At 48.5% G+C, this 27664-nt stretch overlaps 1 protein-coding gene across 3 annotated transcripts; it reads left to right on the top strand.

Annotated features, from left to right (window-relative positions):
* The first annotated feature begins 3802 nt into the window (after nucleotides 1-3802).
* LOC144937237 (protein FAM76B-like) lies at nucleotides 3803-26250 on the top strand. 3 transcript variants are annotated; one of them, XM_078864619.1, is made up of 9 exons: nucleotides 3803-3944; nucleotides 6558-6622; nucleotides 8690-8744; nucleotides 16956-17111; nucleotides 18401-18555; nucleotides 18924-19007; nucleotides 19669-19804; nucleotides 20251-20352; nucleotides 20912-26250. In XM_078864619.1, exons 1-9 carry the CDS (start codon nucleotides 3864-3866, stop codon nucleotides 21002-21004), a joined length of 927 nt encoding a protein of 308 aa, XP_078720745.1. In that variant the 5' UTR covers nucleotides 3803-3863; the 3' UTR covers nucleotides 21005-26250. The 3 variants fall into 3 exon arrangements, with proteins under 3 accessions (XP_078720745.1, XP_078720743.1, XP_078720744.1); XM_078864617.1 differs by lacking the exon at nucleotides 20912-26250 and having other exon boundaries at nucleotides 20251-20899; XM_078864618.1 differs by lacking the exons at nucleotides 3803-3944; nucleotides 20912-26250 and adding an exon at nucleotides 6167-6278 and having other exon boundaries at nucleotides 20251-20899.
* The last annotated feature ends 1414 nt before the right edge of the window (nucleotides 26251-27664 follow it).

Here is a 27664-nt window from a genome sequence, read left to right as displayed (position 1 = left end):
GCCGCGGTCCCTCACTATCGATTCCCAGGCTGGTGACGATCGATTCCCCCCGGCATGTTGAGAGACGCTGAGAGGAATCGCAAAGGAATCGATTGTTGTTGGGTTTTTTAAACGGAGGTGCCGGGTTTTTAAAGGCACCCAGCAGGCGTGCTAAGGAGGCCAAGCGACACACAGTGCGGTCAAATTTCGATTTAAAGCTTTCGTGACTGCAGGGATTCATCTGCTTGGTTCTTTCGGTAAAGTCACGTAGAAGGGAAATGATAAAAATAAAACATAATAAAATATTATTTTATTTTTATTATTTTATTTAGTTTTTATTTTTTTATTTTATAAAATTATAAAGAATAAAACAATAGAATATTTTTATTTTATTATTTCCCTTCTACGTGACTTTTAAAAATAAAACATAATAAAATAATATATTTTTAATTGTATTATTTCCCTTCTACGTGACTTTACCGAAAGAACAGGAAAGTGCGGTCAAAGTTGCAGTGGGATGAGAGGTGACGGCGCTTCTCGAATCCAGCGAAGTTATTTTAAGATATTGCTATTAACATAGACAGATTTAAAAGGGCTCGCCGTCCCACCTTGCAGGAACTAGTACAATTATATATTACATCAAGGTCCTGAAGATCTTCTGATTTAAACTGCTCAGCAATGCAAGGGCCTCTGGGTTGAGCTCTTTTAACGATCGGGCTTTTGTTCGCGGGGCACCCAAAAGTCGGTAGATATATTTAAGTCTAGATTTGAAGCTTTCGTGACTGCAAGGATTCATACTCTTAGGTTTTTTCGGTAAAGTCACGTAGGTAAAAATAAAAATAAATAAAAATGCTAATAGAAATAAAATATTATTAACATAAATAAAAATAGAAATACAATAAAATATTATTTTTATTTTTACCTACGTGACTTTACCGAAAAAACCTAAGAGTATATTTAAGTCTGTTTTGAAAACCCATCTCTTTAAAGTGGCCTTCACTCTTTAGTTCGGTCGGTTGACCTGGTTGTTTTTGTTTTCTGCTTTCCATGTATCCTGGGATGGAATGCACGATGATAAATTTAAATTATTATTAAAAGTGTGGCGACGACAGTGGGAGAGACTTGGTCGACCAGGAGGTGTTTTCCAAATGCATGAGACGATATTAGATGTTTACGATTTGATGATTATCACCGTATTCAGTTTCCCGTAACTTTTCTATTGCATTTTCATTATTTTTGCTTTGCTGTATTGTACTTCTAGTACAAATTACTTGACAAATGTTTTCAACTGCAGTTCACTCAACATACGCCTGCCAAATCATCGCAGCTGTACAGTCTATAATGCACGTGCTACTACAGTGTTTTTCATACCAATAAAGTCATCCATTTATATTTTACAAGAGAGTCGCTTCACTACAGATACTATACCGTGTATATTGTTAGTCATGAACGCCTATGTAGATTCCATAGATTCAAAGTACATTATTCCAACTTTTTCCGTGCTGTACAAAGACGATATAAGTTCAGGGTGTTCCAGATTTTTTTTTGTGACTCCCAATTAATTGACCCCTAACTTTTTCTCCCTTTGAATGTTCGTTGTTTTTTAAATTCACACCGTTAGAAATATTACGTTTTAGAGAATTAAATGAGGGTGGGTCACAAGATATATCTGGACCACGCTGGAATGTAAGTTTGTAATTACAAACGTATGAATAGATACGTTTGTAGATTCGTAGTGTTGAATATTCATGGTACAATAATCGAATGCTTGCGCATCGATTCTAATGCGTCAATATACGGATGGAATCGCACTCGAGACAAATCGATGTTCATGTCATTCAACGATTGATTTCCGTGTAGGCTGACGAAAGGCATGGATGAATCACAGCACAATTACGGTATAATACTATAATGCCCTCATCTCGTGCAGTGCCGTAGTAACCCTCTCAAGCCTCCTGACCTCCCATCCTGAAAAAACCCACGTGGGCCTCCAACATCCCTAATCCATACCTGTCAACTCCTTGTCAGTGCCTATCTTCGTACAGACCCTATTGGTCATCCCGTGCCTTTATAAATATCAACGTTCATCCTACAGTCCCATCACAAGGAGAGAAACACCAAATAATGTGATTTGCCCATATTGTAACGGCTGTACTTCGTATGGACCTGAAAACTCTATTTCCCAGTACAAGAATACGGGTAACCCGTATGGGTTGACAGGTTTACTTTATAATTTCCATCCCCTAAGAAGTCCTACAATGGGTTATTGTTCCTAGGACTTTACATATATGCACTCCCATCTCTCCGTGGTCTCTATTACCCAGTACAATCTGGTTTCTTCTATCAATTCTACTCAAGACTCCTACGTGTGGTAGATGAACTTCAAATTGTGGTTCTCTCCAAGATCTAAATTTAAGTTCATTTGATTTGTTACACTGATGGTCCCAGCTGTTTAATAAGAGATCCGTGGTGCGTGAGCACAGCAACATCAAACGCCGACATTACTGAGAACGAGTACAGGGTCACGATTTGAACATTGAGCAACTTGGGCCTCTCTGCTGCTTTTGAGATAGAAAGCCACTCAATCTTCCTTGATTTTCTCCATAACCATGTCGGCGTTTCCATCTCCCTCCTCTGCTGCCCTCTTAGATCTCAACCAGCTCCCTCAATGCCCATCCTAGGACTGCCTCTGAGAAACCCCAGTGCTGTGGGGGTGCCACAAGAATTCATCCTAGGTTCCCTGCTCTTCTAAAATTATCTCCTGTCTCTTAGTAAACATCACCTCCAGCTGTGATGTCGATCATCATTTCCATGCTATTAACGCCCAGCTCGGCATCCCAATCTACTCTGTGAACCCCACCTCACCGTCCACTCTCGCATCCTGCATTGACGTGGCCTCATGATGTACGTATATTGAACTTGTTTAACCAATGTTGAATTGCTGCAACACTTCGATTTAAAGCTTTCGTGACTGCGGGGATTCATCTTCTTGGTTCTTTCGGTAAAGTCACGTAGAAGGGAAGTAATAAAATAATACAAATAAACTTATTTTATTGTGTTTTATTTGTATTATTTTATTACTTCCCTTCTACGTGACTTTACCGAAAGAACCAAGAAGATGCTGCAACACTACCAAAACTGAAGTTAAACTTGTCCACTCACCGTAACAAACTCCGGTCTAAACGTGCGCCTCTCAAACTCTGAACACAACACCGTACAGCTGTCCGAGATCCTGAGCTCTCTGATCGTTCCATTCACACACACACATCTCCAACTACGCAGGACCTCGTGTGCCTGCATCTGCGCAACATCTCTCGCGTCCACAAACTTCCTTACCACAGCTGCCGCTGAGTGGGAAGTCGCTCATTCTCCTCTGCTGGCGCTAAGGTCTGGAACTCCCACCCCCCTGCTCCCTCGTCCATCTCCTTCACCTCAACCTATGACTGCCTCTTACTCTAGAAAATAAATATACCCACGGTTTATGTGCGGCGCCTTGAGATGCGGACACATTTAGACAGTACCCATACACAATGTATCGTGGTGGGGTGAATGAATGCAAATGCATAGACTACGCAGCGGTGTAACCCGTTACGAATGTGCGTCGACTCTGGTATTATTCAATACAAGTGACTGTACAGCGAACGCTTATCCAGCAGTGGAGTGGCAAAAAGCCTGACTGTTCATGTCCTGTGGTGGTATAATCTACACGTGTCGAATCGAGAATCTACGAGCAGTCGATTCCACAGGCGATTCGCGACTGGGCTTTACAACTAACGCGGGAATCGATCGCGTTGTTTAATCGACGAGCAGGAATCGCAAGGATCGTTCCCGGTCTCTTCTTCTTCCCCCCACTCCCACCACTTCGTCTCTCTACCGCCGCCGCGATGTCCGCTCTGTACGCCTGCACCAAGTGTCACCAGAGATTCCCCTTCGAGGAGCTCTCACAGAGCCAGCAGCTGTGCAAGGTGCGGGGGGGGGGCAAGGGAGAAAGACGGGGAAGGAAGGGAGGGAGTTGTGCACGAAATATTTTTCTTCTGATTCGTGGTCTCGTGGATTTATTTTTCTCCGGGTCCTCCGGTTTTATTTTACCCCCTCCACGTTTAGAATCTCCGTCACGCGTTTCGAGTGCTTGGCCACTGCTGCTATCCAACTTTAACGAGCCACTTCGTTGGGGCTTTCATTTGTGATGGCCAGGTCGCTTCTGAAAAAGAGCCGTGTGGCTCAAGGGGGCCTTTGCCTTGGTAAAAAATATATATAAGATGATGGGAAGAGAGAGATGAGTGTTTGGGGTGGAGGGAGCGACCATGCCTGAGCACGGCGGTGGAAGGGGGGAAATGGGCGAATAACGGGATCAGGAAGAGAGCGGAGATGATGGGGACGATAATAGACCCCCCCCCCCCGGACGTTTCATGGGGAGTGGTTGGGATGGGACTCCCAAGGGGATATGGGGGAATCGAAGAGAATTCGAGCCTAACGCGATCAAGTTGAGATTAGCGGATCATTGGTAAGAAAAAAAATTGGGATGAAATGGAGATTGAGAGAGTCGAGGGGTGAAATTGGGATTAATGGGATCACAACGGGATCCAGGGGATATGTGGGAATCGAAGGGAGAATTGGAGCCTAACAGGATCAAGATGAGATTGGGAGATTGAAATATTGGGATGGAGGGAATCGAATGGAGATTGGGGATCACTGATAGGGATGGAGATGAAGGGGAGGCAATCGGAGGCCTGGGGGTGAATGGGATGAAGGGGATAACTCGGGGCTCGGGTTACAACACAGTATTCAGACTGTAGCGTGTTTACAGAACCAGAGTAGATTCACAACACCAGAGTTGCACCACGACTGGAGTGTCTACCAGGGACGTGCGGTCAGGGGAGGCACAGCCTCACCTGTTATACTCCAATGAAAATAGCTTTTACTAAAAGTAAAAAAAAACAATCAAAGAAAAAAGATTAAGATTTTTCCACTAATTTGTGTTATAAATGTAATTTCTGTACGATTCCAATCGTTTTTATCGTCAAAATCGCCAAATTTGCGGAGCTCCGCTGCAAATACAGGAAGAGACGAGAGGTGAGGCAGCGATGAGCTCAGCCTCCCCTCTGATTGCGCAACACCTCAGAAACTGGCAATAAGCGCGTGCCTGTTACTATCTCTCTATGTGTCACCAATGTAATGTTTGTAGAACCCTTCATTACATGTCCTCGCCTTCCATACTCCAGGTAACTTATTTCACGTATGTGTATAATTATATTTAGGCTCGCTGGTCTCGTCATGAAACTGCAATGAAAAAGCACCAGGGGAGGCAGCTATCACATCTGCCTCACTGAGGGGGGCGTGTCAGCCACGCTCCCTCAGTGAGGACACGCCCCCCTCTGTAAATCTGCCTCTGATACTAGCCAGTGCCTCCCCAGCCATTGACCTCACCGCACGTCACTGATGTCTACATGGTCAAACTAGTGTAGATTCTGTGGATTCACGCCACCATACAATTCATTTGGAATACTTAGCGTCTAAATGCGACCACATCTCAAGACGTCCAAGAAACAATGGGAATATTTATTGACAGAAGCTGTCATACATCTGTGTGTGAGTCTATGGTGCTCTATGCTTCCTTTGGGCTCTATATGAGTATAGTCCAGGGGTCGGCAACCTACGGCTCCGGAGCCGCATGCGGCTCTTTACGGGCTGCTTCTTGACGATATGTACGTATGTACATAGATGCATTGCGGCTCTTGAAATACTGAATTTTGTACCGAATTGGAAGGAAATGGCTCTTCTTGTTGTTTTGGTTGCCGACCCCTGGTATAGTCGGTCATAGGCAGAAGAGCAAATACAAATTTAGAACCTGTGCTTGAAGAGGGGCAAGAGAGTTGGCCGCGCCGTTGGAGTAAAGGGAATTCCAGATTGGAGCCAGCAGAGGAGAATGAGCGACCTCCCTCTGAGTGACAGTTGAATAGGAGCTTCCACAGAATGCCTCGGTTGTTGCAGCAGAGAGTACGTGGAGGGGAGTAGAGTGAGATAAGAGGTAGGAGAGTATGTAGAGGGGAGTAGAGTGAGTTGCCGAGTTTGCAAGGACGAGTCCATCTTGAAGACGGTGAGTAAGATCTTGAAATTGATCCGGGATAGAATTGGGAGTGAATAGAGAAACTGGAGTATTGGAGTCCTGTGATCTCGATCATGGGTGCAGGTGAGGAGTCTGGAAGCAGAGTTTTGGATCAACTGGAGTTTGAAGATGAGAGAACTGAGGACGTTGCAATAGCATGAAGGCATGGATGAGGAACTCGGCAGCAGCTAGGGTAAGCAAATGGTGGATTTCCACATAAGACATGTGCCACACATTGTTTAAGTTTATTTGTTCCACGGATGATCCCGTTGAGCGAGTTCCCCGACTATTTTACAAGACAGCACAGCAACAACAACACAAACAAACACATCAATATTACAGGGCAACATCAACAAGGGCTCTGCAGTGCTGAGGATCCCAAAGGCGAGCTGAATCCCCCGCTGGTGTGAAGTTTCATCCACTTGTCTCCACATGCCCCTGCGTGGCCCCCCGTGTGTTCCCTTGTGTGCAGGATTGTCGCATCGCTCACCCTGTTGTCAAGTGCACCTACTGCCGCACAGAATTCCAGCAGGAGAGGTGAGCTGCTGCTGCTGCATCTCGAGAAACCCCAGAGTGGAAGAGGGGCCGCATGGCTCGGCGCTCAGAGCCGGCCACACACACATGCTCATCACCCTTCGTTTTTCACTCAGTTGCAATGTGTGCTTTTATGTATATTGAGCAGGCCAACACTTTGGTTATAGCTCTTAATTAAAAGTCAGAAGATCACAAGTTAAAATCCTTGTTGGAGGGTGATTTGGCACACCAACACTCTTACCATTTAGTGAGCCATGAACAGTTGGTTATGGTATGGAAAGCCTTGGCCCTGCCATGGAAATGTGGAATTTTCAGCACAACAGCACAGGGCTGGAAATATAATTCGGTAGTTATATAACTATGTATTTATTCATGTTTTAAACATACTATTCTTAATCATGACACGTGCACATGATAATCGATTATTGACAATGTCGGAAAATTATAAGCTCATGTGACATGAAGGCCAATGGCATGAATAAAACAGTATGAACAAGACAAATGAGAATACAAATTAGATAGTAAATACACGTGAAAAATTTCCATCTGAACCGCGAATCATGAAAATTAATAAAACTCCAGTGAGTGTGAATTGTTACATGTCTAGAAATGAGTGCTCATTTGAGCAGGGAGACACATAGCCTTTCTCATGATGTCACGTATGTACTGTACAGCTATCCCTCGATTTACAAATGGGATGCGTTCTTCAAAACACGTAAAACGAAACTTGGTAAATGGCAATGGCTTTTCCCATGAATACAAAAAAATAGGGATGTGTTTCAGAGTCATTCCAACTCTACTCCTAACCTAAAAATATACATATTTTTCACTTTCACAATCCAGAAATAATAATGAAACAAAATCCTTCAATTAATTGCATTATAAAATGTCATGGAACTCCACAACAGAGCTGCATGTTGGAATGACTGGAAAGGTGATGTGGAGGCATTACTGTTGCACTGCGCGGATGCCGTGACTGTCGCGGATGGATGACGCAGCCTCTCAGGTAGTTCTCGTTTGATTTCATGGCACGTGCCGTGTGAAATTGTGTTCTAGCGGAAATTCGATTTTGTTCATCGAAAAGTGTGCGTAATTAGTCGGATTGCATTTACGTTAAATTTCGTAAACCGAACGTTCGTAAATGAAGGGATGCCTGTATTAGGGTGCCAACCGAAATTCAAGTTTGTTATTTTCGAAGTCACTCTTGGTTTTATTATTTTTTTCCTGTTAAACTGAAGCACAGCGGTTTTAAAGACAATCCCTCAATACTGTTTACAGTCAATACATAGTCATCGTATCGAGGCATAGCCACACAAGAAGAAGAAGAGGCGGGGATTCTGACCAACCTGTAAATGTTAATAGATTTTAATGAGATTGTCAGCTGTTGACACCAAAAATAATCATTTGAGAGTAGGATGTGATCACGTAAAACTGAAACGTCGCTTTCCTTTTGCATATTGAGTGGCACCCAAATACACATGTATTTAGGAGTAGAGTTATATATACCCGTGTGTATGCACATTTTTAACTTTGTTATGAGCACTATATATGAATGCAAGAGTTCTGCTTGAATTCGACTGGTTTCTTCCTCTTTTTAACCATTACTTGTGCACACAACACGACCCAACCATTCCCCACTTAAGATGTTCTACATTGGACTCGTTTCTTAAACGGAAGACAGCTAAATCAACGGTTCTTGACAATGTATTTCCAGGTTATGTACATTGGGGAGTCTGCCAATGGGTTGAAGCTTTATTAAATGAGAAAAAGAACACTTGAAAAGCCTGTTTAGGTGCTGTGACGTAACCGCATTGACATTTTAAAGCACATAGTGTTTTCACATTGACGTCACATGAGGATCATAAAGACGCAGGAGCCAGAGTCTGAGTACACTTCTCCAAGATAAGAAATATTTATATTTTGGGGTGATGTTTTCCTTAAACGTTGTGTGCCAGTCGAATTTTATTTCGCAAAATTTAATCTCTTTTAGCAGGGCCCACTACACACAAAGAGGATGCTGTGTGACCACATTGAACCCGTGTTCTGCTTGTGTCTTATTTTTTCCTGCAGCAAAACCAACACCATTTGCAAAAAGTGTGCACAGAACGTGAAGCTGTATGGCACGGTATGTGTATTTTTTGTTGCATTCAAAACATCCACGAATCGTTTTGGGGATCTTTGAACACTAAAAAATATTTTTCATGAGCATACACATTTTAGACTAGGATGGAAGAGAAAAATGCAATGCACACCTTTTACAAATTACGTGAAGTTGGTGTCATGTTATGAGATAAACATATGTCCATTTTATAACTCTCAGAGTAGTACAACACCCCGTGTTAGAGAACAGTCCCGTGGAAGGTGATATCGCATAACTATTTCCGAGATCCCGTCAAGTGACCTCTCATCCACATGCGAGTGACGCTGCACTTTCCCATGTGGCATAATATAAACAGGTCCATCACATGGCAGTCAACCAACATTTGTCATTGCTGGATTTCTTGCATTTAGCACGATTTGTTTTGTGTCATGGGTGACTGGACTTAGACCATAAACTCAGTCCACTTGAGAACCCTGGTTAATCACAGGTTGTTGAAACCTGGATTCAAGCCTAGAATCTCGGCAGTGCCAGCTTTGTGCCCTGGTTAATGAGGACGGGTCACAACAAATACCTGCTTACGTGTGTAATAAACGACTGGACCACGATGTCTGGCTCAGTGTCCTTTATTCGGTTCGTGCTGTACTCCCACACGGCTGTCTCTACTCTGTAGCTTCTCCACGGTGCTGACTCCAATGTCAGCCCGATCCACAACAGCAGCCCCGCTGCTGTTACTCTCGCACAGCCCCCCCTTGGCTGTACTCGCTGCAACTCCTCTCTCTTCTTCCCCTCTCTGCAGCTCTGACAGCTTCGTGCTGTCTCTCTCTCTCTTCTCTCCCGCCTCAGCTGGCAGCCACACCGCTGCCTCTAACACACAGCTCTTCTGGCTGTCTTCTCCGCAGCTGCACACCACTCCGTAGCTTCCGCCTCTCTTCGGGGTTGGCTCCCGATGGCCGTCGGTGCCCCCCTCTTCTCACTCGCTCGCGTGGCCTCTCTCTTTTCCGCTCACACCCCGACTGACTTCCCCTTCCGGTTTACCCGCTTAAGGACCCGAACCTTCCACCCACGTCACATGACTCCACCCCCCGTGACGTCACATCCGGAAGGTCGCTTACGCCCGCATTACACCACCCTCCCCCGTAGAAAAATCCCAGCCGACCTCGGCTGACCAATAGCAAATCGTAATGCGGCGAACCGAGCTTCCCCCCCTAAAGGACACTAAGCATACAATGTAACAGCAAGAACAACAACAACAACGCAATTAACATCAACGAACGTACAAAAAGCATGCAATAAATACAACTGTAAGAAAAAGATAACAACACAGCAACAATCAACGAAACGTAAGCGATTTGGAACGTGTGCGGGTCGCCGGCCCGTCCCGGACGGTCGGCGGCCCACTCGCAGAACGGGAACGCGATGAAAGTCGAGGAATGACAGGGGGTAATCCCCCTGTCGCAGCTGGAAGTCCACCGACGTCCCGTGTCCCTAAAGAGTTAGTCTTGGGCTTGTCCTGTGACCGTGCCCGCAGCTGGGTCGGAAGGGCTGCAGGGCTCGAAGGTCCCGCAGACCTGGCAGGCGTCCTCCGAGCAGGGCCCCTCGTCCCCCGCAATGTCACGGCCGGCCTGTTTGGAACAGGTACGACAGGCGCTCTAGCAAGATCAATGGACGCAGGCAGGGGAGAGTCAGCAGCAACAGACCCCGGCAAGGCAACATTGGGGGATGACGCATCATGTAAGGGAGCAACATATGGTTTCAAGCGCGACGTATGCACAACCCAGCGACGAGACCCAATCTGGACGCGTGCTGACTGTGGGTTGGGAACCGCAATGAGGCGTACGGGACCATGCCAGGGTTTGTGCAATTTCGGCGAGGTTCCCGGACGTACCTGTGGACAATGAAGCCAGGCTAGGTCCCCAACCTTCCAAGGGCACTCCCCCTCGGACCGTCGCGCATATCACTCGTTCCGGGCCTGGGCTTTGGCCGTAGCCACGCGGGCATTCTCCCGCGCCTCCGTGACTCGGCGAACCGTGTCCTGAATGTATTCAGGAAGTGGTTTACGAGGTCCCTTCACCCCAGTTCCCAATTGCACATCCACCGGCGGCACGTTTTCCCGACCATACATAAGGTAAAACGGCGAATACCCTGTAGCCGCATGAGGCGTCATCCTGTACGCCGAAAGCACCCCGGGGATGTGCAGATCCCAATCTGATTGTTGTTCACTCACGGTATGGCAAAGCATGGCAGACAATGTCCTGTTCAGCCGTTCAACCATACCATCCGTCTGCGGATGGTATGGGGATGTCCGTACTTTCTTAGTCCCAAGGCCCGCGCACACTTCCGCCAATAATTTAAAGAGAAATTTCTGCCCTGGTCCGTGAGGAGTCTCTCAGGCGCCCCCTTGTCCATAATATACCCAAACAAAAAGGCGTCGGTAACGGCCGCGGCCGACTGATCGGGCAACGGCCAGGCCATCGGCCAACGGGAGAGGTACTCAACCCCTACCAGCAAATATTTATTTCCCCTCGCCGATGGTGGAAAAGGTCCCAATATGTCCAGTGCCACTAATTCATTGACTCGAGACACCTGAATCGACTGGAGAGGCGGCACGTAAGGATGTTTCGGCGGCTTACGTCGTGCACACGCAGGGCACGCGCGCACGTGCCCTACGACATCTGTCGCCATGCCGTGCCAAAAATAATGACGTTGCAACGTCAACAAGGTCTTCTGCACCCCTAAATGTAAGAGAGTGTCACAATGGAGAGTTCTAATCAACTCGAATCGCAAGGACGTTGGTACCACCAGGCGCCAACGTTCCTGGAACCCCTCCCGCCACATAAGCAGACCATCTCGGAGAGCGGTTTGCGGCCCCACAGCCGCACACGGACTCCCCTTGTCCCTAGCAGACCGCTTCCGCAAGGACACCAACGACTCATCCATCAACTGTTCCCGGATCCAGACAGACCGCGGCAGATTCAAAACCCCGTCAGCCGGTCCCGGTTCCATCGGAGTATCCGACTTCTCGACGGCCAACGTAAGCGGCTGAGGGGGGTTTGGAATCGGCGAACACCTATGCGTCCCCGACTCACATTTACAAGGGGCGCGCCGCGGTAATCTGGAAAGTGCGTCAGCGTTCGCATGGCGCACTCCCTTCCGATGTTGAATTTGGAAGGAAAATTCCTGTAACGTGTCCAACCAACGTGCCAACTGTCCGGATGGCTGGTCAATTTTAAGGGCATATAGCAAGGCCGCATGATCCGTACGCACAATAAAAGAACGACCGTAGAGGTATGGTCGAAATTGCCGTAGGAAAAAAACAACCGCCAATAGTTCTCTGCGAGTGACACAGTAGCGGGTTTCCGCAGGAGACAAGACTCGGCTACCATACGCCACGACGCGCTCTACACCCCCTTTAGACTGTGATAATACCGCCCCAATACCCGTGTCACTCGCGTCCGTATCAAGAATGAATGGGTGATTGAAATCGGGATAATCCAATGTTGGGGCCGTGGCCAATAGATCACGCAGACTCCGAAAGGCCGCCTCCTCCGGCTGTCCCCAACCAAACTTCCGTCCTTTACCCGTAAGGAGATGCAAGGGCCTCGCAATCGTCGCAAAACCCGGCACAAATCTTCGGTAATACGAGGCAAATCCCAAAAACCGGCGAACATCCCCCACGGTGGCCGGAGTCGGCCAATCCCGGACGCACGCCGTCTTTTCCGGATCCGTGGACACCCCCTCAGCACTCACAATGTGCCCCAAATAGCGGACGGACCGTTGCAGTAGGTGACATTTCTTTGGTTTGAATTTCAATTTGGCAGAACGCATCCTCATGAACACTGTCTCCAGCCGCGTCAAATGTTCATCAAATGTGCGGCTGAAGACAATAATATCATCCAAATATATAAGACACGTCTCCCACTGCAACCCCGACAAAACGAGCTCCATCAATCTTTGAAATGTAGCAGGGGCCGCATTCAATCCCATCGGGAGACAGTTGAATTGAAATAACCCCTGCGGCGTACGGAATGCGGTTTTCTCCCGTGAGGACTCGTCAAGGGGAAGCTGCCAAAATCCCGAAGAGAGGTCCAGTGTGGAAAAGAACTTAGCCCCCGACAATGCGTCGAGGGAGTCATCCATACGCGGCAGGGGGTACGCATCTGCCACCGATATCTTATTCAATTTCCGGAAATCAACACAAAATCGCAATTTGCCATCCTTTTTCTTAACCAAGACGACCGGAGCGCCCCATGGGCTGTTAGATGGCGATATAATGTCCGCAGCCAACATGTCTTCCACTGCCCCCCGCACGTGTTCTCGCTCCGCAGGACTCATCCGATGCGAATTTAATCGAATAGGGGCAGCATCGCCCATCTCAATGTGATGGTAAAGCAACGATGTGCGGCCCAAATCCAAATCATCGGAGCTGAACACATCGGAATATGTCAACAACAATTTACGCAGCGCACCACGTTGCTCCATGGACAGGGAAGAATTTCCGTCACATAAGTCAGCAACCCAACGATTATCCGAACCCCTTGGCTCGGAAACCCCAGCAACCACTCCCCGGCTATGCGGACAATCATGGGTCGCAAACGCCGTAGTGGCATGTGCCACAACCGTACCGGCCGGAACACGGACGTTTTCCCCCCCCGCATTAAGCACCTGTAAAAACGGTAATTGATCCGGCCGGACGATGGTCTGTGCCCCCACTAACGCCAACCCGGTTGTTATCGTGACGGACGGTGACAACAAGACCCCTACTGCTCCTAGCCGATCAGGCAGGGGCTTCTGATACCGCAAGGGTATAAGCATCTGTGTACCAGGTGGGATGTCCACAGATGCGACGGACAGCGCCTGCACTTGTACGGCCGAAGCAGGTCGCCCCCAGGGCGACGGCAGAAACGAGATTTGACGGCCCCCCGGCAGTTCAATACAATTCTCATTGATTTTGATCAAAATGGGCATCTTAGCCAAAAAATCGGTGCCTAACAAACAAGGAACCGCCAAAGATCTCGATATCAACACAACACCCAAGGCCGACACATCCCCAATAGATATCTTAGCATCCACCTGACCCACGATACCCATGCTACCCCCGTTCGCAGCGACGCACGACCCATAAACCGGACGCACAGCCCCCGGCGGGATGCCCAACAGATGGAAAATGACACCCGAAATAATAGTCGCAGACGCGCCGTAGTCGACCAAAATACGTACGTCCACCCCTTGTATAGACCCCGGTACAGTGGACGAGCCCGTAGCGGCCGCGACGACTCTCCGTGCCAACTTGCGCCACTGCGTGACCGAGCGACAAGGCCCCGTCGAAGGGCATGCTTTAACCACAACGTTAGGATGGCGCAACGACGGTGATGGGTGAGGTGTAAAGCCTTGCCGAGTGTCTGGTGCGTGCCGACATGCCTGTTTCGGAGGATCTTTAGCCGACTTGTCCGGTGCCGAGGCGTCCTGCTGCGGCGGAGCCGGGAAGCGGGCCCAGCAGTCTTTGGCGTAGTGGCCCCTACGCCCGCAGCGGAAACATTCGGCCTCGTTGCGCCGAAGCGCAGGCCTTGCCTCCTGACGGCCCCGTTCTGGTAGCGCCGCGCGCGGTCTCGGCCCGCCGCGTCCCGTCCATGGAGCGGAGGCGGCCGTCAGCTGTTGAGGGCCCCGGTCATCCGGAACATAGACAGCCTGCGCAGGGTTCCACCCCAGCGCATCCCCTTCTTTGACGGGCCCCCCCGTCCACGCCGTCACTTGTTTCCAGCGACGGAGGTTGAATTGCGCATCGAGACACTTAGCAGCCGTCCGGGAAGTTAGCTTCTCATGCCCACACACAGGCATGGGGATCCCTAGATCCCGAGACAGCTCCAACATTTTCCCTAATATGAGAGGCTCGAGCAGGTCCTGTGGCGTCTCAGGATAAGCTGCCATGGCCAGCTCCAGCACCGCACCCCTGAACGCCACGGGCGACTCCCCTGGTGCTCGTTGTCGTTGAGCGAATCGCCGATGCGCATCATCTGGTGGCTCATAAGCATCGGCCATTTCCTGAAAAACACCACGTAAAGTTGCCTTCTTATCGGTCGTTATGGAACGGAAGAATCGGACAGATTCGTCGTCCAGGAGAGTCGGCAACACCTCCAAAGCCTCCGCATCGGTCCATCTTGCTGTGCGTACCGCCGCCAAGAAGCGGCAGGCGAACGCGCTCCAGTCCCCACCGACGGAAAATTCTTTAACCGTGGTAAGGTGGCGACTCCGACTCCTCTTCCCGCCGTCTTCCAATGGTGGTGGTTGTGGTGGCAAATTCAAAATGGCGTCGGCCCGCGGCGTGGCCAAGATGGCGGTTTGGCGCCGCGGAGCGCGCAAAATGGCGGCCTCTTGCCGCGTGGGCAATGGCGGCGGCAGGACAGGCAACGTGGCGGCCCGCGGAGCACCAACTGCGTCCTCCATCGTCCCTGGCGCGACGAGATGGCATAGATGCGCCAGGACGTCCTTAAGTGCCTCCAGTTGTACCGCCATCGCTTGCCATCGTTGATCCGCGTCTGATGATATCGACGGACCCGCCACCGCGCCAACATCCTCCACTCCCGTTCCTGTGGTCGCCTCAGCCGGGCTCTCCTCCACCACCCCAACAGGATCCGTGGTTGGAGGGAGTTCGTCGTCGTCGGACGAAGAAGCCGATGCAGGCGCCGGATTAACTTTCTTCCTCACTTGTTTCGACATGCCGTTGCACTTCCGACACCAGTGTAATAAACGACTGGACCACGATGTCTGGCTCAGTGTCCTTTATTCGGTTCGTGCTGTACTCCCACACGGCTGTCTCTACTCTGTAGCTTCTCCACGGTGCTGACTCCAATGTCAGCCCGATCCACAACAGCAGCCCCGCTGCTGTTACTCTCGCACAGCCCCCCCTTGGCTGTACTCGCTGCAACTCCTCTCTCTTCTTCCCCTCTCTGCAGCTCTGACAGCTTTGTGCTGTCTCTCTCTTCTCTCCCGCCTCAGCTGGCAGCCACACCGCTGCCTCTAACACACAGCTCTTCTGGCTGTCTTCTCCGCAGCTGCACACCACTCCGTAGCTTCCGCCTCTCTTCGGGGTTGGCTCCCGATGGCCGTCGGTGCCCCCCTCTTCTCACTCGCCCGCGTGGCCTCTCTCTTTTCCGCTCACACCCCGACTGACTTCCCCTTCCGGTTTAGCCGCTTAAGGACCCGAACCTTCCACCCACGTCACATGACTCCACCCCCCGTGACGTCACATCCGGAAGGTCGCTTACGCCCGCATTACACGTGTAAGAACGCACCTTGGCTCTTTGCCCATGGCTGTATGACACGCGTTTGAAGCTTTGTTGTTGAAGCTTTGTTGCTGGAAAATACAACTTTAAGGTGACAAACTGCAGTGCCCTCTGGTGATGTCACTGAAGTTTCACTACTGAACCATTCCACACGTCACTGCAGTGACATCACTGTAGTGTGTTGGCAACTCACTTTAAAGTGTTTTTGTAGTAACCTGTCAGGAAGCCGAGGTCACAGCCAAAAATATGTATCTTCAAGTGATGTATGAACAAGCGGTTTGTTTCTTGGGTTGCTTCTGTGATGAATTACATTTCTAAGTTGGTAGTTGAGATGGGAAATATTTGTACCCTGGGATGGTGTGGAGGTGGCTCAGACTACTAAACTGGGTTCAAATCCGGGTTTCTGGTTCCTATGATTATACTGGGTTGTCAAGTGTAGTGGGTTGATGGTTTCAGCCCAGTTGCCATATACTGCACACGCAAAAAAACACGTATTATGTCTGGGTTTTTCATTTAATTTGGGTGAATTCAGGTTCTGAGATTCGATATCGGTTTGACTGCCATGTGATGAACACTTTTCTGTTGCATGGCATGTGGGACAGTGTATGGATAAAAAGGTAACTCGAAGAGATCTGGGAAGCAATTGTATGATATCACTTTCCATGGACTGTTCTGTAACACACACAGGTCAATCCATTACTGTACAATAGTTCTGAATGGACATTTTTTCATATGACATGACGCCAATAGTACAATCGGAAGATTGATTTTTTAGAAATGTTTTTTTTAATGTTGTTGATGTTAAATGGTGCCTATTTCGATGCCGTTGACTGCTGAAATCATTCATATTATTTAGCTTCATTGCACAAACAACCCAGCCACAGTCCACCGCTGGACGGCGCCATTTTCCGTGGGTCGGCATTGACGACAGCTTGTGCTCTTGTGGTGCACGCAGCCCAAGCCGTGCCAGTACTGTAACATAATCGCGGCGTTCATCGGCACCAAGTGCCAGCGCTGCACCAACTCGGAGAAGAAGTATGGGCTGCCCCTCGCCTGCGAGCAGTGCAAGCAGAGGTGCGCCTTCGACCACAAGGACGACAGCAAGAAGAAGGTACGGCCACGCACTCCGCCATGCCTTTCGATTATAAATTAAAATAAAAAATGTAACACATGTTGCCGACGTGTTCCTACGCTGTGTATTCCACAAGACTTTGCGGCTTTGTTAAAAATAATAAATTGTAGTCATGGTCAAAGATGCAACTGAGGCGCTCCAGTAACAAAATTCGTTGACAAGAGGCATGTCACATTTTTCCCTTACCACATGAATGTATTAATTGCCATGAATCGGGTCAACACTTAAAATCAAGAATCCTTTTTCTATTAACTTTATGGGTTTAGTAATATGAGTACCGCTCTGTGGGACCGCAACAGTGGTCATTCTTCGAGTCTGGCTCCGACTACCGGCTCAGAGCTGCCATTGGAGAAGAGTTGCAAGTTAGAGCAGGCAGATGCTTAGATGTTGAGTGCTATGGCAGTGTTTCACCTGTGTGCAATTAAAGTGCAAAAACATCACATTGTTTTAGGCACTGCCTCTTGGCTGTAGGTGCTTAGTGTTGTATGCTGTGTATGCCATGTGTAGTGGGTTAAATTCAGGCGCACACTGGACTTTGGAGGCAACACTATTATCTAAACACAATGGGTAACTCTTAACATTAAGAGGATAACGACATAGGGTGGTAACCACCGTTCCTAACTTATCTAACACACGGGGATACTACATTTCTGGACCAGAGACCGAGGATCGTAGATGGTGGCTTCATACCAGAGTTGACCCAGCAGAACAGCACAGAACAGCCCAGCTCTCCGTCCACGCCCCGCTTATAACCACTCCGGCGTGGCCGGCTCCGCCCCAGGCCACGCCCCCCTTCCCGATCCTTCGGGAAGGCCCGAGCCCCCAACCACGTGACCCCCCTGGGGCCCCTGGCCCCCCTTTATCCGGTCACGTGTCCTGTTGGGTTCACGCAGAGTGTCACGGCCTGACACGACCTCCGTGATACCCGCCTACAGCCCCTATACCGAGCCAGTGTTGTGTCGTTCTACTGCACTACACATGTAAGCTGTGCTTTATGCTGTTGTCAGGTCGACAGAAAGCTGATATGCTGTGTGTGTGCGCTATATATGCTGTATGTGTGCTGTCTCTAGGTGTATGGGAAGCTGCTGTGCTGTGTGTGAGTTGTGCTATGTATGCTGCGTGTGCTGCACGCACTATACAGCTCCTGTGCTCTGCTCCTGTTTCTAGGTAGACAGGAAGCTGCTATGCCATGGGTGAGTTGTGTTACGTATACTCTGCATGTGCTGCATCTACTGTACAGGTGCTGTGCTATGTGCTGCTGTTTCCAGGTGGACGGGAAGCTGCTGTGCTGGCTGTGCACGCTGTCGTACCGCCGCGTGCTGCAGAAGGCCAAGGAGCAGCACCGAGGGCTGGGGGCGGCGCAGCACCGCTCCTCCCAAGACGAGCGGCATGGGGCGCGCAAGGAGCAGCACACGCACCGACAGTACGTGTAGGACACACCGTACACAAGCACATACGATCCACACTGTACCTGTAATACACAACACTCAACAAATACATAATACACACAATATGCAAGCAAACACAGTCCACACATTACTTATGGTACACAACACTCAGGCAGTGCACATAGTACAAAACACTCAGCCAATACAAGGAATACACAGTATGTACAGTGCACACAATATACACAGCCATTACATAAAGTACACGGACCGCCAGAAAGCAAAGTACACACCGTATACAAGCATGCATAGAACTTCTAGCACAACCAGCATACACAGTGCACACAGCACACTGCCAGTACGCCCAGCACGAGTATAAGTGACGTGTGTGCCGTGTCTTTCTCAGCCACAAGTCTCCTGGCCCTGCCTCTCAGAACGATCCTCCGCAGAAGAAGCCTAAGGTGGAGAACAAACCCAGCAATGGAGACAGGCGAGCAGCCCCCACACAGGGCTCACGCGCCTACCCACGGAGACCTGTGCTTGCAGATTTAATACCACAGAATACTCGGCGCAATGCATTGCAATATTATACAGTACTATACTGCATGATAATATACTATATGATGCAATAATATACGATGCAATGCTATGCAGTACTAAACAACACAGTGTACGGGTGTGTGATATTTTTGTGCTAGAAGTGTTGCGGTGCTGTGAAAACCAAAACGGATGCGACTGAATGCGAACTGAAGCCCTGGCAAAACACCAGACTTGGGTTAAGGGCATAGGGTCAGTGTGAACGCTAGTGCTAGTAGCTGGTTAGTTAGGTTTATGCTTAGGGCCAATAATCGTGACCGTTAAGTTAGTTGATTAGGGTTTCAACTCACACGAGTGGCAGTGTGGGTGGTGGGTCAGGACTTTGAAAAGCACAAACAACTCGTGACTGGTTGGCACGATGGCTGGCGAGTTGCTCAGGTTATGTAAAGGGAAAGCGTTTGGTTTATATTTGGCTCATGCACTCTGCCTCCCACACCGCTTGCCCCTCCTCCCCATGGATCGCCGCGTCACTCGTCAGTGCGAGGTACTGTTCTCTTCGCGCATCTACTGACGCTCGGCCGGGCGCTATTGCGTGTCGCTCGTGCGTGGTGCAGTGTATCCGGTGACGCCACAATGGACTCGGCGAGCTCGGACAACTTCATCCTGATCACTCAGCTCAAGGAGGAGGTGGCTCTGCTAAAGAAGCAGCTCCAGCAGAAGGAGGGGCTCATCCTAGAGAGAGACCGCAAGGTGAGCGGCGCCGCTCGCCACTGCTCCCCTTGTCTCCCCACACCGTGTTCACGGCGCACGATCCATGCCGATCTGTCTCCTGGCGACGCTGACTTGCGACGCTGACTTGTGTACGTGTCCCTCTGCCTGTGTGTGAGCAGTAGTGGAGTGTCGCGGTTAGCACGCTGCGCTATGAACCCGTCGACCCGAGTTCAATTCCTGCTCGTGGCCAACACCAGTAATGAATATTTGAACCGGTCCTGGGCCTCCCTTAGGTCGACTCAGCCTCAAATTAGTACCTGGTGTGGTTTGCCAACATTGCCACTGGGGAGACAAAAGGCGGTCGGGTGTGCTACTGGCTCTTGTGTACCGCTCTGGCCTTCATAGCTGCTCACTAACAGCACTTACCCCAACAGTCTGTGCAGACTATACAGGAGGTCTTTGTATGTGTGTGTCTGCGTATGTAGCTCACGGAGATCAAGGCCGACTTCCAGTACCAGGAGAACCTGATCCGAACTAAGATGAACAACATGGAGCGCACGCACAAGGAATCCATTGAGCATCTCCAGGTAACCAGTGGTGACAGCACAGTTATCCCACCCATAATGACCAGTTACCGGCCAATCAAAGGCAAGGCCAAGCACCTTCCTGTTCAACTGAGCAATGAGGCGGTGGGCATTTCTGTCGATAGCCGTGAGCCAATGGTAAAAATTGCATATTCCCATGGAGGAGGGCAGTCTGTACACATGAAGGCTTCTGTGAACTTCCCCACAATATGATACTCCGTTTGTTGATCTGGGAGGGATGATGGGCTCAGTCGATCCTCAACTCCAGTTTGAAGGTGGGACCCTCCAATTGCGAGTTGAACACTAACTGCATCACACCTAGCCTGCTGAGTGCATACGTGTCAAAATGTGTGAATATTTATACATGTAAAAATTGTGAGTTTTCGTGCAGTGGTTTTGCCCACTGTACTACGAACTCAGTGACTTGGGGAAATCGGCTCATGTGAAGGTGTTAGGTGGATCCTTACATCGCGGAACCGTGAGAGAGGTGACGGCTTGGAGACCTTCATCCAGGAGTAGATAGATCATGGTCGATAACGTAAGTTTGTCTTTGTGCATTCAGGTGAAGAACCGGGAACTTCTCAAACAGGTGTCAAGCCTTTCTAAGGGAAAGAAGCCAGAGAGGACCCTGACTAGCGCCTCCTCGTCCCCCTAACCTCCAGGTCCCCATGACTCGCTCTCACTTCATACCCTTCCCCATGTCACCCCTGGGTTTATATAAAGAGGTATTTACTAAAAGTCGGTGTTGATGTCTATTGTGCTGACAAACCTACGGTAGCGTGCAATCATGTTCAGTGCGTTACTGGGTTGTAGCGCAGTATCAATTGTCACCTCGCAGGGTGTACTGCCGTGATCATAAACAAGGTGGCTAAAGCGGATGTGTAGTTCAAGCTGAAAGGCGTTGTGGCGGACTGACTTTATATCCCGCACTACTAATATAATTCTGCCAGCTGGAATGACGGTGCACATGGGGACGAGTGGTGGGGTAGCAGTGCTGTGGGCTTTGGGACAAAACTACGCTCCGATAGACCATTGTTGTGCTGCCCAACTTCACAGTTCCACCAATTTTGTGCAACCAACTGCCCAAGTGAGGTCGGGCTAAAACAGATGCTTTGTACAAAGACAAATATCCCCCTTCCAGCCTGAACAGATTCTTGGGGCAAGTGCTGTTACTGAGCACCTATGAAGGCCAGCACGGCACACGAGGAGGTGGATGCTCAGCACCACGCCCGGCCGCCTTTGTCTTCTGAGTGGCAATGGTTTTACATCACATTAGATACTCATTTGAGGCTGAGTCGGCCTCGGAGAGGCCCAGGACTCAATTCCGATAATCATCACTGGTCTTGGCCATGAGCTAGAATCGAACTCTCGTTGCTAGGTTCGTAGCGCAGTGTGCTAACCACTACACTACTGCTCCCCTACCTAAACATGCACCCTATCACCCACCCCTATTCCTGACGCAAGCCAAAATGCTTCCCATAAGCTTGCAAAAACCAGACACAGAACTCTGCTGTCCTCCACAGAACCGTTTTTAGTCCCTTTACAGCGTTACCAGCACATGCATTCATTTGGCCAAAGTCTATCTGCATGCAATCACAATTTCCGCAGTCACAGGTAACCACCGTGCCACCACGCTTACAAGATCAAGGTAGGCAGCCCAACCGTCCCCATGGTGAGCATGCTTCATCCTCTTAAGGGTTGGCATCACCAAGGAAATATGGGTAGCTGCTCGTGCCAGGGTCTGCCTACCCTGCACCCACTCCAGAACGCACCCCTGCTCTTGCCCTACCCCACTGTGTGCATCCAATAGGTGGCTGCTTCTGTGGCTCACCTCAGCCAGCCACCCATGCACCACTGAAGAAACCCCAAAGATCTTACAACCTGGAATACCCTTTTTAGTAAGCCTCTCCTAGCTTCAAATAGGTTGTACTCACAGTAGGCCTCAATCACTTGGTTGTCTCCCACAGGCTGTGTGGTTCATATTGGGTTGATGAGTTGATAATGTCTTGTTTACGAGTAGTATTCCTGGGCCTCTATTCTTTGCTGTGTGGTCGTGTTTTTTATAGTCCCTCCGTAGGATCAACTAGCCAATGGGCACATGCCACTATTCTATTTTTGTGTATGATAGCAATATGTTCAGTAGCTAAATGCCAATGTCAAGGTCTGCTCGCCACAAGAGGGCTTCATGAAAGAGTTTGTGTAGCTTTGCTATTCCTCCATTGAAGTAGTGCAGATTAGTGGTTTATGAAATGAGTTGCATGGCCACAATCGCACTACTGTGGCATTTCTTTAAATTTCCACGTGGTAGATGGTGCATCAGTGTCTTCGAGAGATGTCAAAGCCAAAAGGTGCAATGTTTGGGTCTTGAATGAGGTGGTTTTTTTGGATTTGCACATCGTTCCACTTTGTTTGCCAGGGTTCTTCGGGATCTCAGTGATATTTAGGATGGTGACAGGACGATCCCAGAAGGGGGATCGGGACTTGATTTGGTGGCAAAGTAATGTACACTTTTTGAGGTCTTGGTTGATGAGTAGGTTGTCATTGGCATGAAAACATGTAAACTCCCTTTAAGTTTGCACATCTGAGTGGATATTGCAAAATGTTGACCAGAACAGGATCCAGGGGATTGGTGTTGGCTTCAGTGTTTCGGTTATAATGCACATCACGTTAATCAGTTGTGCCTATAGAGGTTTTGTGTACGAGCTCCCGTACCTGGCTGGAGCTCAGTACTCTGCTACTGATCAAAGCAATGATAGGGCAGAAGTTTTCAGCACTTAAGCTGAAGCGCCCCAGGTTATTTTTACACATTTCTGTAGCAGGCGATTTTTGATTTGGTTTTTCAAAGATCTGTTGTGTGAGGCTTGAAGGTCAGACTTTTATCCATAACCCCTATATATCTGCGAGCAGGGTCATAGCGCAATGGGCTACCACATAAGTGCATATCTAGGGTGGCATCTGCTGCACGATAGAGATACCTGGAGAGGCGTGATTGAGAGGAATGGCCCCGCTGATCTGAACCCGAATGGTGAGATTTTATTGGAATTCTGCGCCAGTCACGGAATGTCAATAACAAACACCTTGTTCGAACGCAAGGATGCTCATACGTGTACTTGGTACCAGAGCACCTTGGGCCAAAGGTCAATGATTGACTTTATAGTTGTATCATCTGACCAAAGGCCGTATGTTCTGGACACTTTACCGAAAGAATCATGAATATATATGGACCGGCTCTTTTTTTCTGTTCCCTTTCACAGGGGTCATGGGAGTGCTTCTCCAGTCTACCTCTGCTTTGTAGACTTGGACAAGGCATATGACCATGTTCCCCACAATGTCTTGTTTGGAGGTGCTGCGTGAGTATGATGTACTGGTACCACTATTGTGTGCTATCTGGCCCCTCTATTCTCTGAGTGAAAGCTGTGTCCGTATTCTTGGTGTTAAATCAAAGTCGTTCACTATGGATGTTGGACTCTACCAAGGGGGTGCGTCTTGTCTCCACTCCTGTTTGTGATTTTCATGGACAGGATATCAAGGCGCACTGGTTTTTACAGATGACGCCTTCTTTTCCTCATCAGTCTGTGATCTCTAGCGTGCACTTGAACAGTTTGATGTCGATTGTGAAGCGGCTGGGATGAGGATGAGCACTTCCAAATCTGAGGTCATTGTTCACTCCCGGGAGACGGTGGATTGTGCTCTCCAGGTGAGGGGGGGGAAGCTACCCTTAGTGGAGGAGTTTAAGTACCTCTGGGTCTCTTTTGCGAGTGGTTAGTGGGAGCGGGAGATTGGCCGGCAGATCGGTGCGGCGTCCGCAGTGTTGCGGGTGCTGTACCATTCTGTGGTAATGAAGTGGGAGCTGAGTTCTCGAACAAAGCTGTCGGTTTACAGGCTGATCTACATTCCCACCCTCACCTTTGGTCATGAGCTTTGGGTAATAACCGAAAGGATGAGATCGCGGGTACAAGGGGCCAAAATGAGGTTTCTCTGCAGGGTTGCTGGGCTCACTCTCCGTGACCAAGTGGGGAGCTCAGTAATCCGGGAGAGCCTCAGAGTCGAGCTGCTGCTCCTCCGGATCGAGAGGAGCCAGTTGAGGTGGTTCGGGCACCTGGTAAGGATGCCCCCCGGTAGATTTCCGCTGGTTTCCTACCGGGCACGTCCCACTGGGCACAGACCCCGGGACCGACCTAGGACACGCTAGTGGGACTATGTCGCTCGGCTGACCTGGGAACGCCTGGGAATTCCCTAGGAATGACTAGAGTCTGTCACCAGGGAAAGGGAGGTCTCGTCCACCCCACTCAACATGCTGCCGCCACGACCCTCACCAGGACAAGCGAATTGAGGACCGAACAAACATCTGCTGCACGATTGTTCAGGGGGACATTGCTTGCGGTGATTTTGCAGGGATTTGGTTTGAGACTCCAGCCACTAGTCAAACCATATCCACCTGCTCTCAGCCTTACGAGCAATTCCATTCAGACATAATGAAGCGATTATGCCAATGAGGACATGCCACTCGTCCAACCAAAATGCACCAGCACCAGCCTCATTGCACCAGCCTCATTGGAAATTCCATTCAGTTAGTGGAGTAATTGTGCAGTTTAACAACATTTTGAAAGTTCAGCCTCACCAATGGCCCATCTTGTTAAGGCCATTGTTCTCCCTGTCTAGTGTGAATATCAGAGAAATTATAAACCCATTCATCTAACTCGTTCGGCTTTTCTTAAAGGCACCCTGTATGGTTAAACACACACCTTGCCCACAACACCCTGGCTGATCACTGGGTTCCTTCCAATATCCAGGTCTGGAATACATGGGGGGATGTCTAGGCCTTGTGCCAGGTGCAGCCAAAGTTCTACCACAAGGATGTGTTCAGGTCTCTGCCATGATGGTACAATTGCATCGTTTATGCTGCTCACTACCTGCTGTAGAATTAACACTACTATAAAATGACGTAGTTATAAATTATGATGTCAATTATATTTCTACTGTCAGCATGTTGCGAATAAAGAGACGTTAGTAAATATAATATATAATCTAAAAAGGGGTTGATAAATACTTCTGGGATGTCCCTCGTATGGTGGGAAGTGACTTTATGTGGACTTTATGGGACCTCTCTTGCCAGTATCAGAATATAAGAATAGGTTTTACCATTTCTAGCAATTAAAAATGTGTTAAGATGTTAAAACACCAATCTGAAACCTTTTGCAAGGAATCATGTCTCAATTAACCACATATACTTGTGGTAAACATGCAAACAAAAAAATGGTTCAGTTTGGTGTTCTCACATCTTAACACCTGTTTTATTGCCAAAAATGGTAAAAACTCTTCTGAAAATTTGATACTGGCAAGGGAGGTCCCATGATGTAGCTGCTCCCCCCGAGCTATCAATGTCCTGACAGTGGCATTGTCTTTGTGCGGGTCGCCTTTTGGCGTCCTCTGGTCGAACACTGTTTGAGACGAGGCTCTAAAGAAAGCTGTCTCTGGTGTGGACCAATCAGTTTCAAAGCCAATGCCTCTTCTACCAGAGCATGTTTTTTTGTGTGCATGTTCACCACAAGTGTATGTGTTGATGCAGACATGAGTCCTTGCAAAAGGTTTCTGTTTGGTGTTTTAACATCCCAACACTTGTGTTATTGCCAGAAAGGGTAAAACCTATTCTTATACATGCGGACTGCTGTTCGACGAGCGCTACGGAAAATGCCTTCTCAGTGAAAAACGCGACGTCAGTTCGTGACGTTAGAACATTCCGCCTAATTTTTACTTTGTGTAACTTTTTTTATTAGTCCTAGATCAGATGTAGAGTAGGTGGAGATTTTATTTTTTTACTCGGTAATGTTTTTATACGAAGTTTTTTTGGTTGGTGGATATCGATGATGATGATGATGATGTGTGGGAGAGAAATAAAAACGTGGACCGCATGGTGGTTCATTGCCCGTGCTGTGCTTCACTGACCTGAGATGCACATTCCGCACCACATGCCAGCCAGCCAGCAAATCTTATTTTTGCTGGTTTTCCTTTTGTCTTTTTGGTGATCCAGGTCACTCTTGCAATTAAGCCTCATCCTGGTGTCTTGAGTTATCACTCAGTTAAACAAAATAAACTTGAATAGTCAGCATTTCATGATTTTGCCCCTATTTTTGACACAAAAATTCGTGTCAAAAGAAATGTCACATACGTGTTGCCTACTTTCAGTCTTGTTTGTGTAATTAGCCTTAAGGAATGTTTATTATTTGCATGAATGTTCAATCCTTATCACTCATGATTTAATGCATGTGTCATGAATGGATTTTAATGGATGAGTCGTTTCGTGCCAAATTGACAACAAGTTGAACAACAGACAGTAGGTGGCGTTACTGATACACATAATTTAATGCGTGCGTCATGAATGTAAGAATGTGTTTGAGTCGTTTCATATCTAACAGCAAGTTGAACAATATATACGAGGTAGCGTAACTGGTAATGTAGATAAGTGGAGAATCCCTGTTCACACGAGTTCCTGCGCTATAAAACTCCCAAACATGCTGACCAAGTTGGCAAAGTGGTGGCACGTACTTTACGTGGGTTCCAAACCCATGTGTGTGGTCCTGCCGCGGCGAGACAGGCACCGGAAGGGAAGCAGGGACATTGTTCAGTTTTATTGATGAAAATCGCTGATACTCCGGCACATGACATTCGTGAAATATAATTCCACCCAGAAAGTTCAAGTTTATTTTATCTCATGAGAACGTTTGTTGGGTTAGATCGTGGAAATGTGTCGTACGTACACGGACCTCCATGATGATTAATATTGGTCGTGAAAGCCTACATTAAATGTTTCTCATTTGCAAGTCTACCAGTAGGGGGCGATGATTGCTATTTATATTTCTGTTTGTGATGTGCAGGTAATTTTACAATTTTGACCCTGATGCGAGGGCATAATGTCTTCCTCTTGTGAATGGCGTCAGGGTACCGTTCACATCCACACAACTTTAACGTCGAAAGTGTGACACGCAAGAGCAGAGCCTCACCATTCTGGCGAATTGCCCGATGCTGGATGCAATTACCAGCGAAACGTCGTACTCAAAAATTGTAAATGTTGTGGTTTAACGCTTCAACACACCGGTGGGCTAAAGCAGTGAACTATTTGTCTTTTGTCAACGTGACACTTTTTTGCTGATTGGCCGTGTCGGGTGGTGGAGGGTTACGACACATTTGTAAATAACGCGATCTAACCCAAAAAACGTTGATTGTCGAATATGAGACTTGAAGAAATCCAGTCGTGGTGGTATTGATTGATTGCCCCTACCAATAGCAATGACTGTCCTAACCACTGACTTAACAG

Source organism: Lampetra fluviatilis, chromosome 18 (assembly GCF_964198595.1).
Source record: "Lampetra fluviatilis chromosome 18, kcLamFluv1.1, whole genome shotgun sequence".
NCBI lineage: Eukaryota > Metazoa > Chordata > Hyperoartia > Petromyzontiformes > Petromyzontidae > Lampetra > Lampetra fluviatilis.
This window is presented reverse-complemented; position numbering and strand designations above follow the sequence as displayed.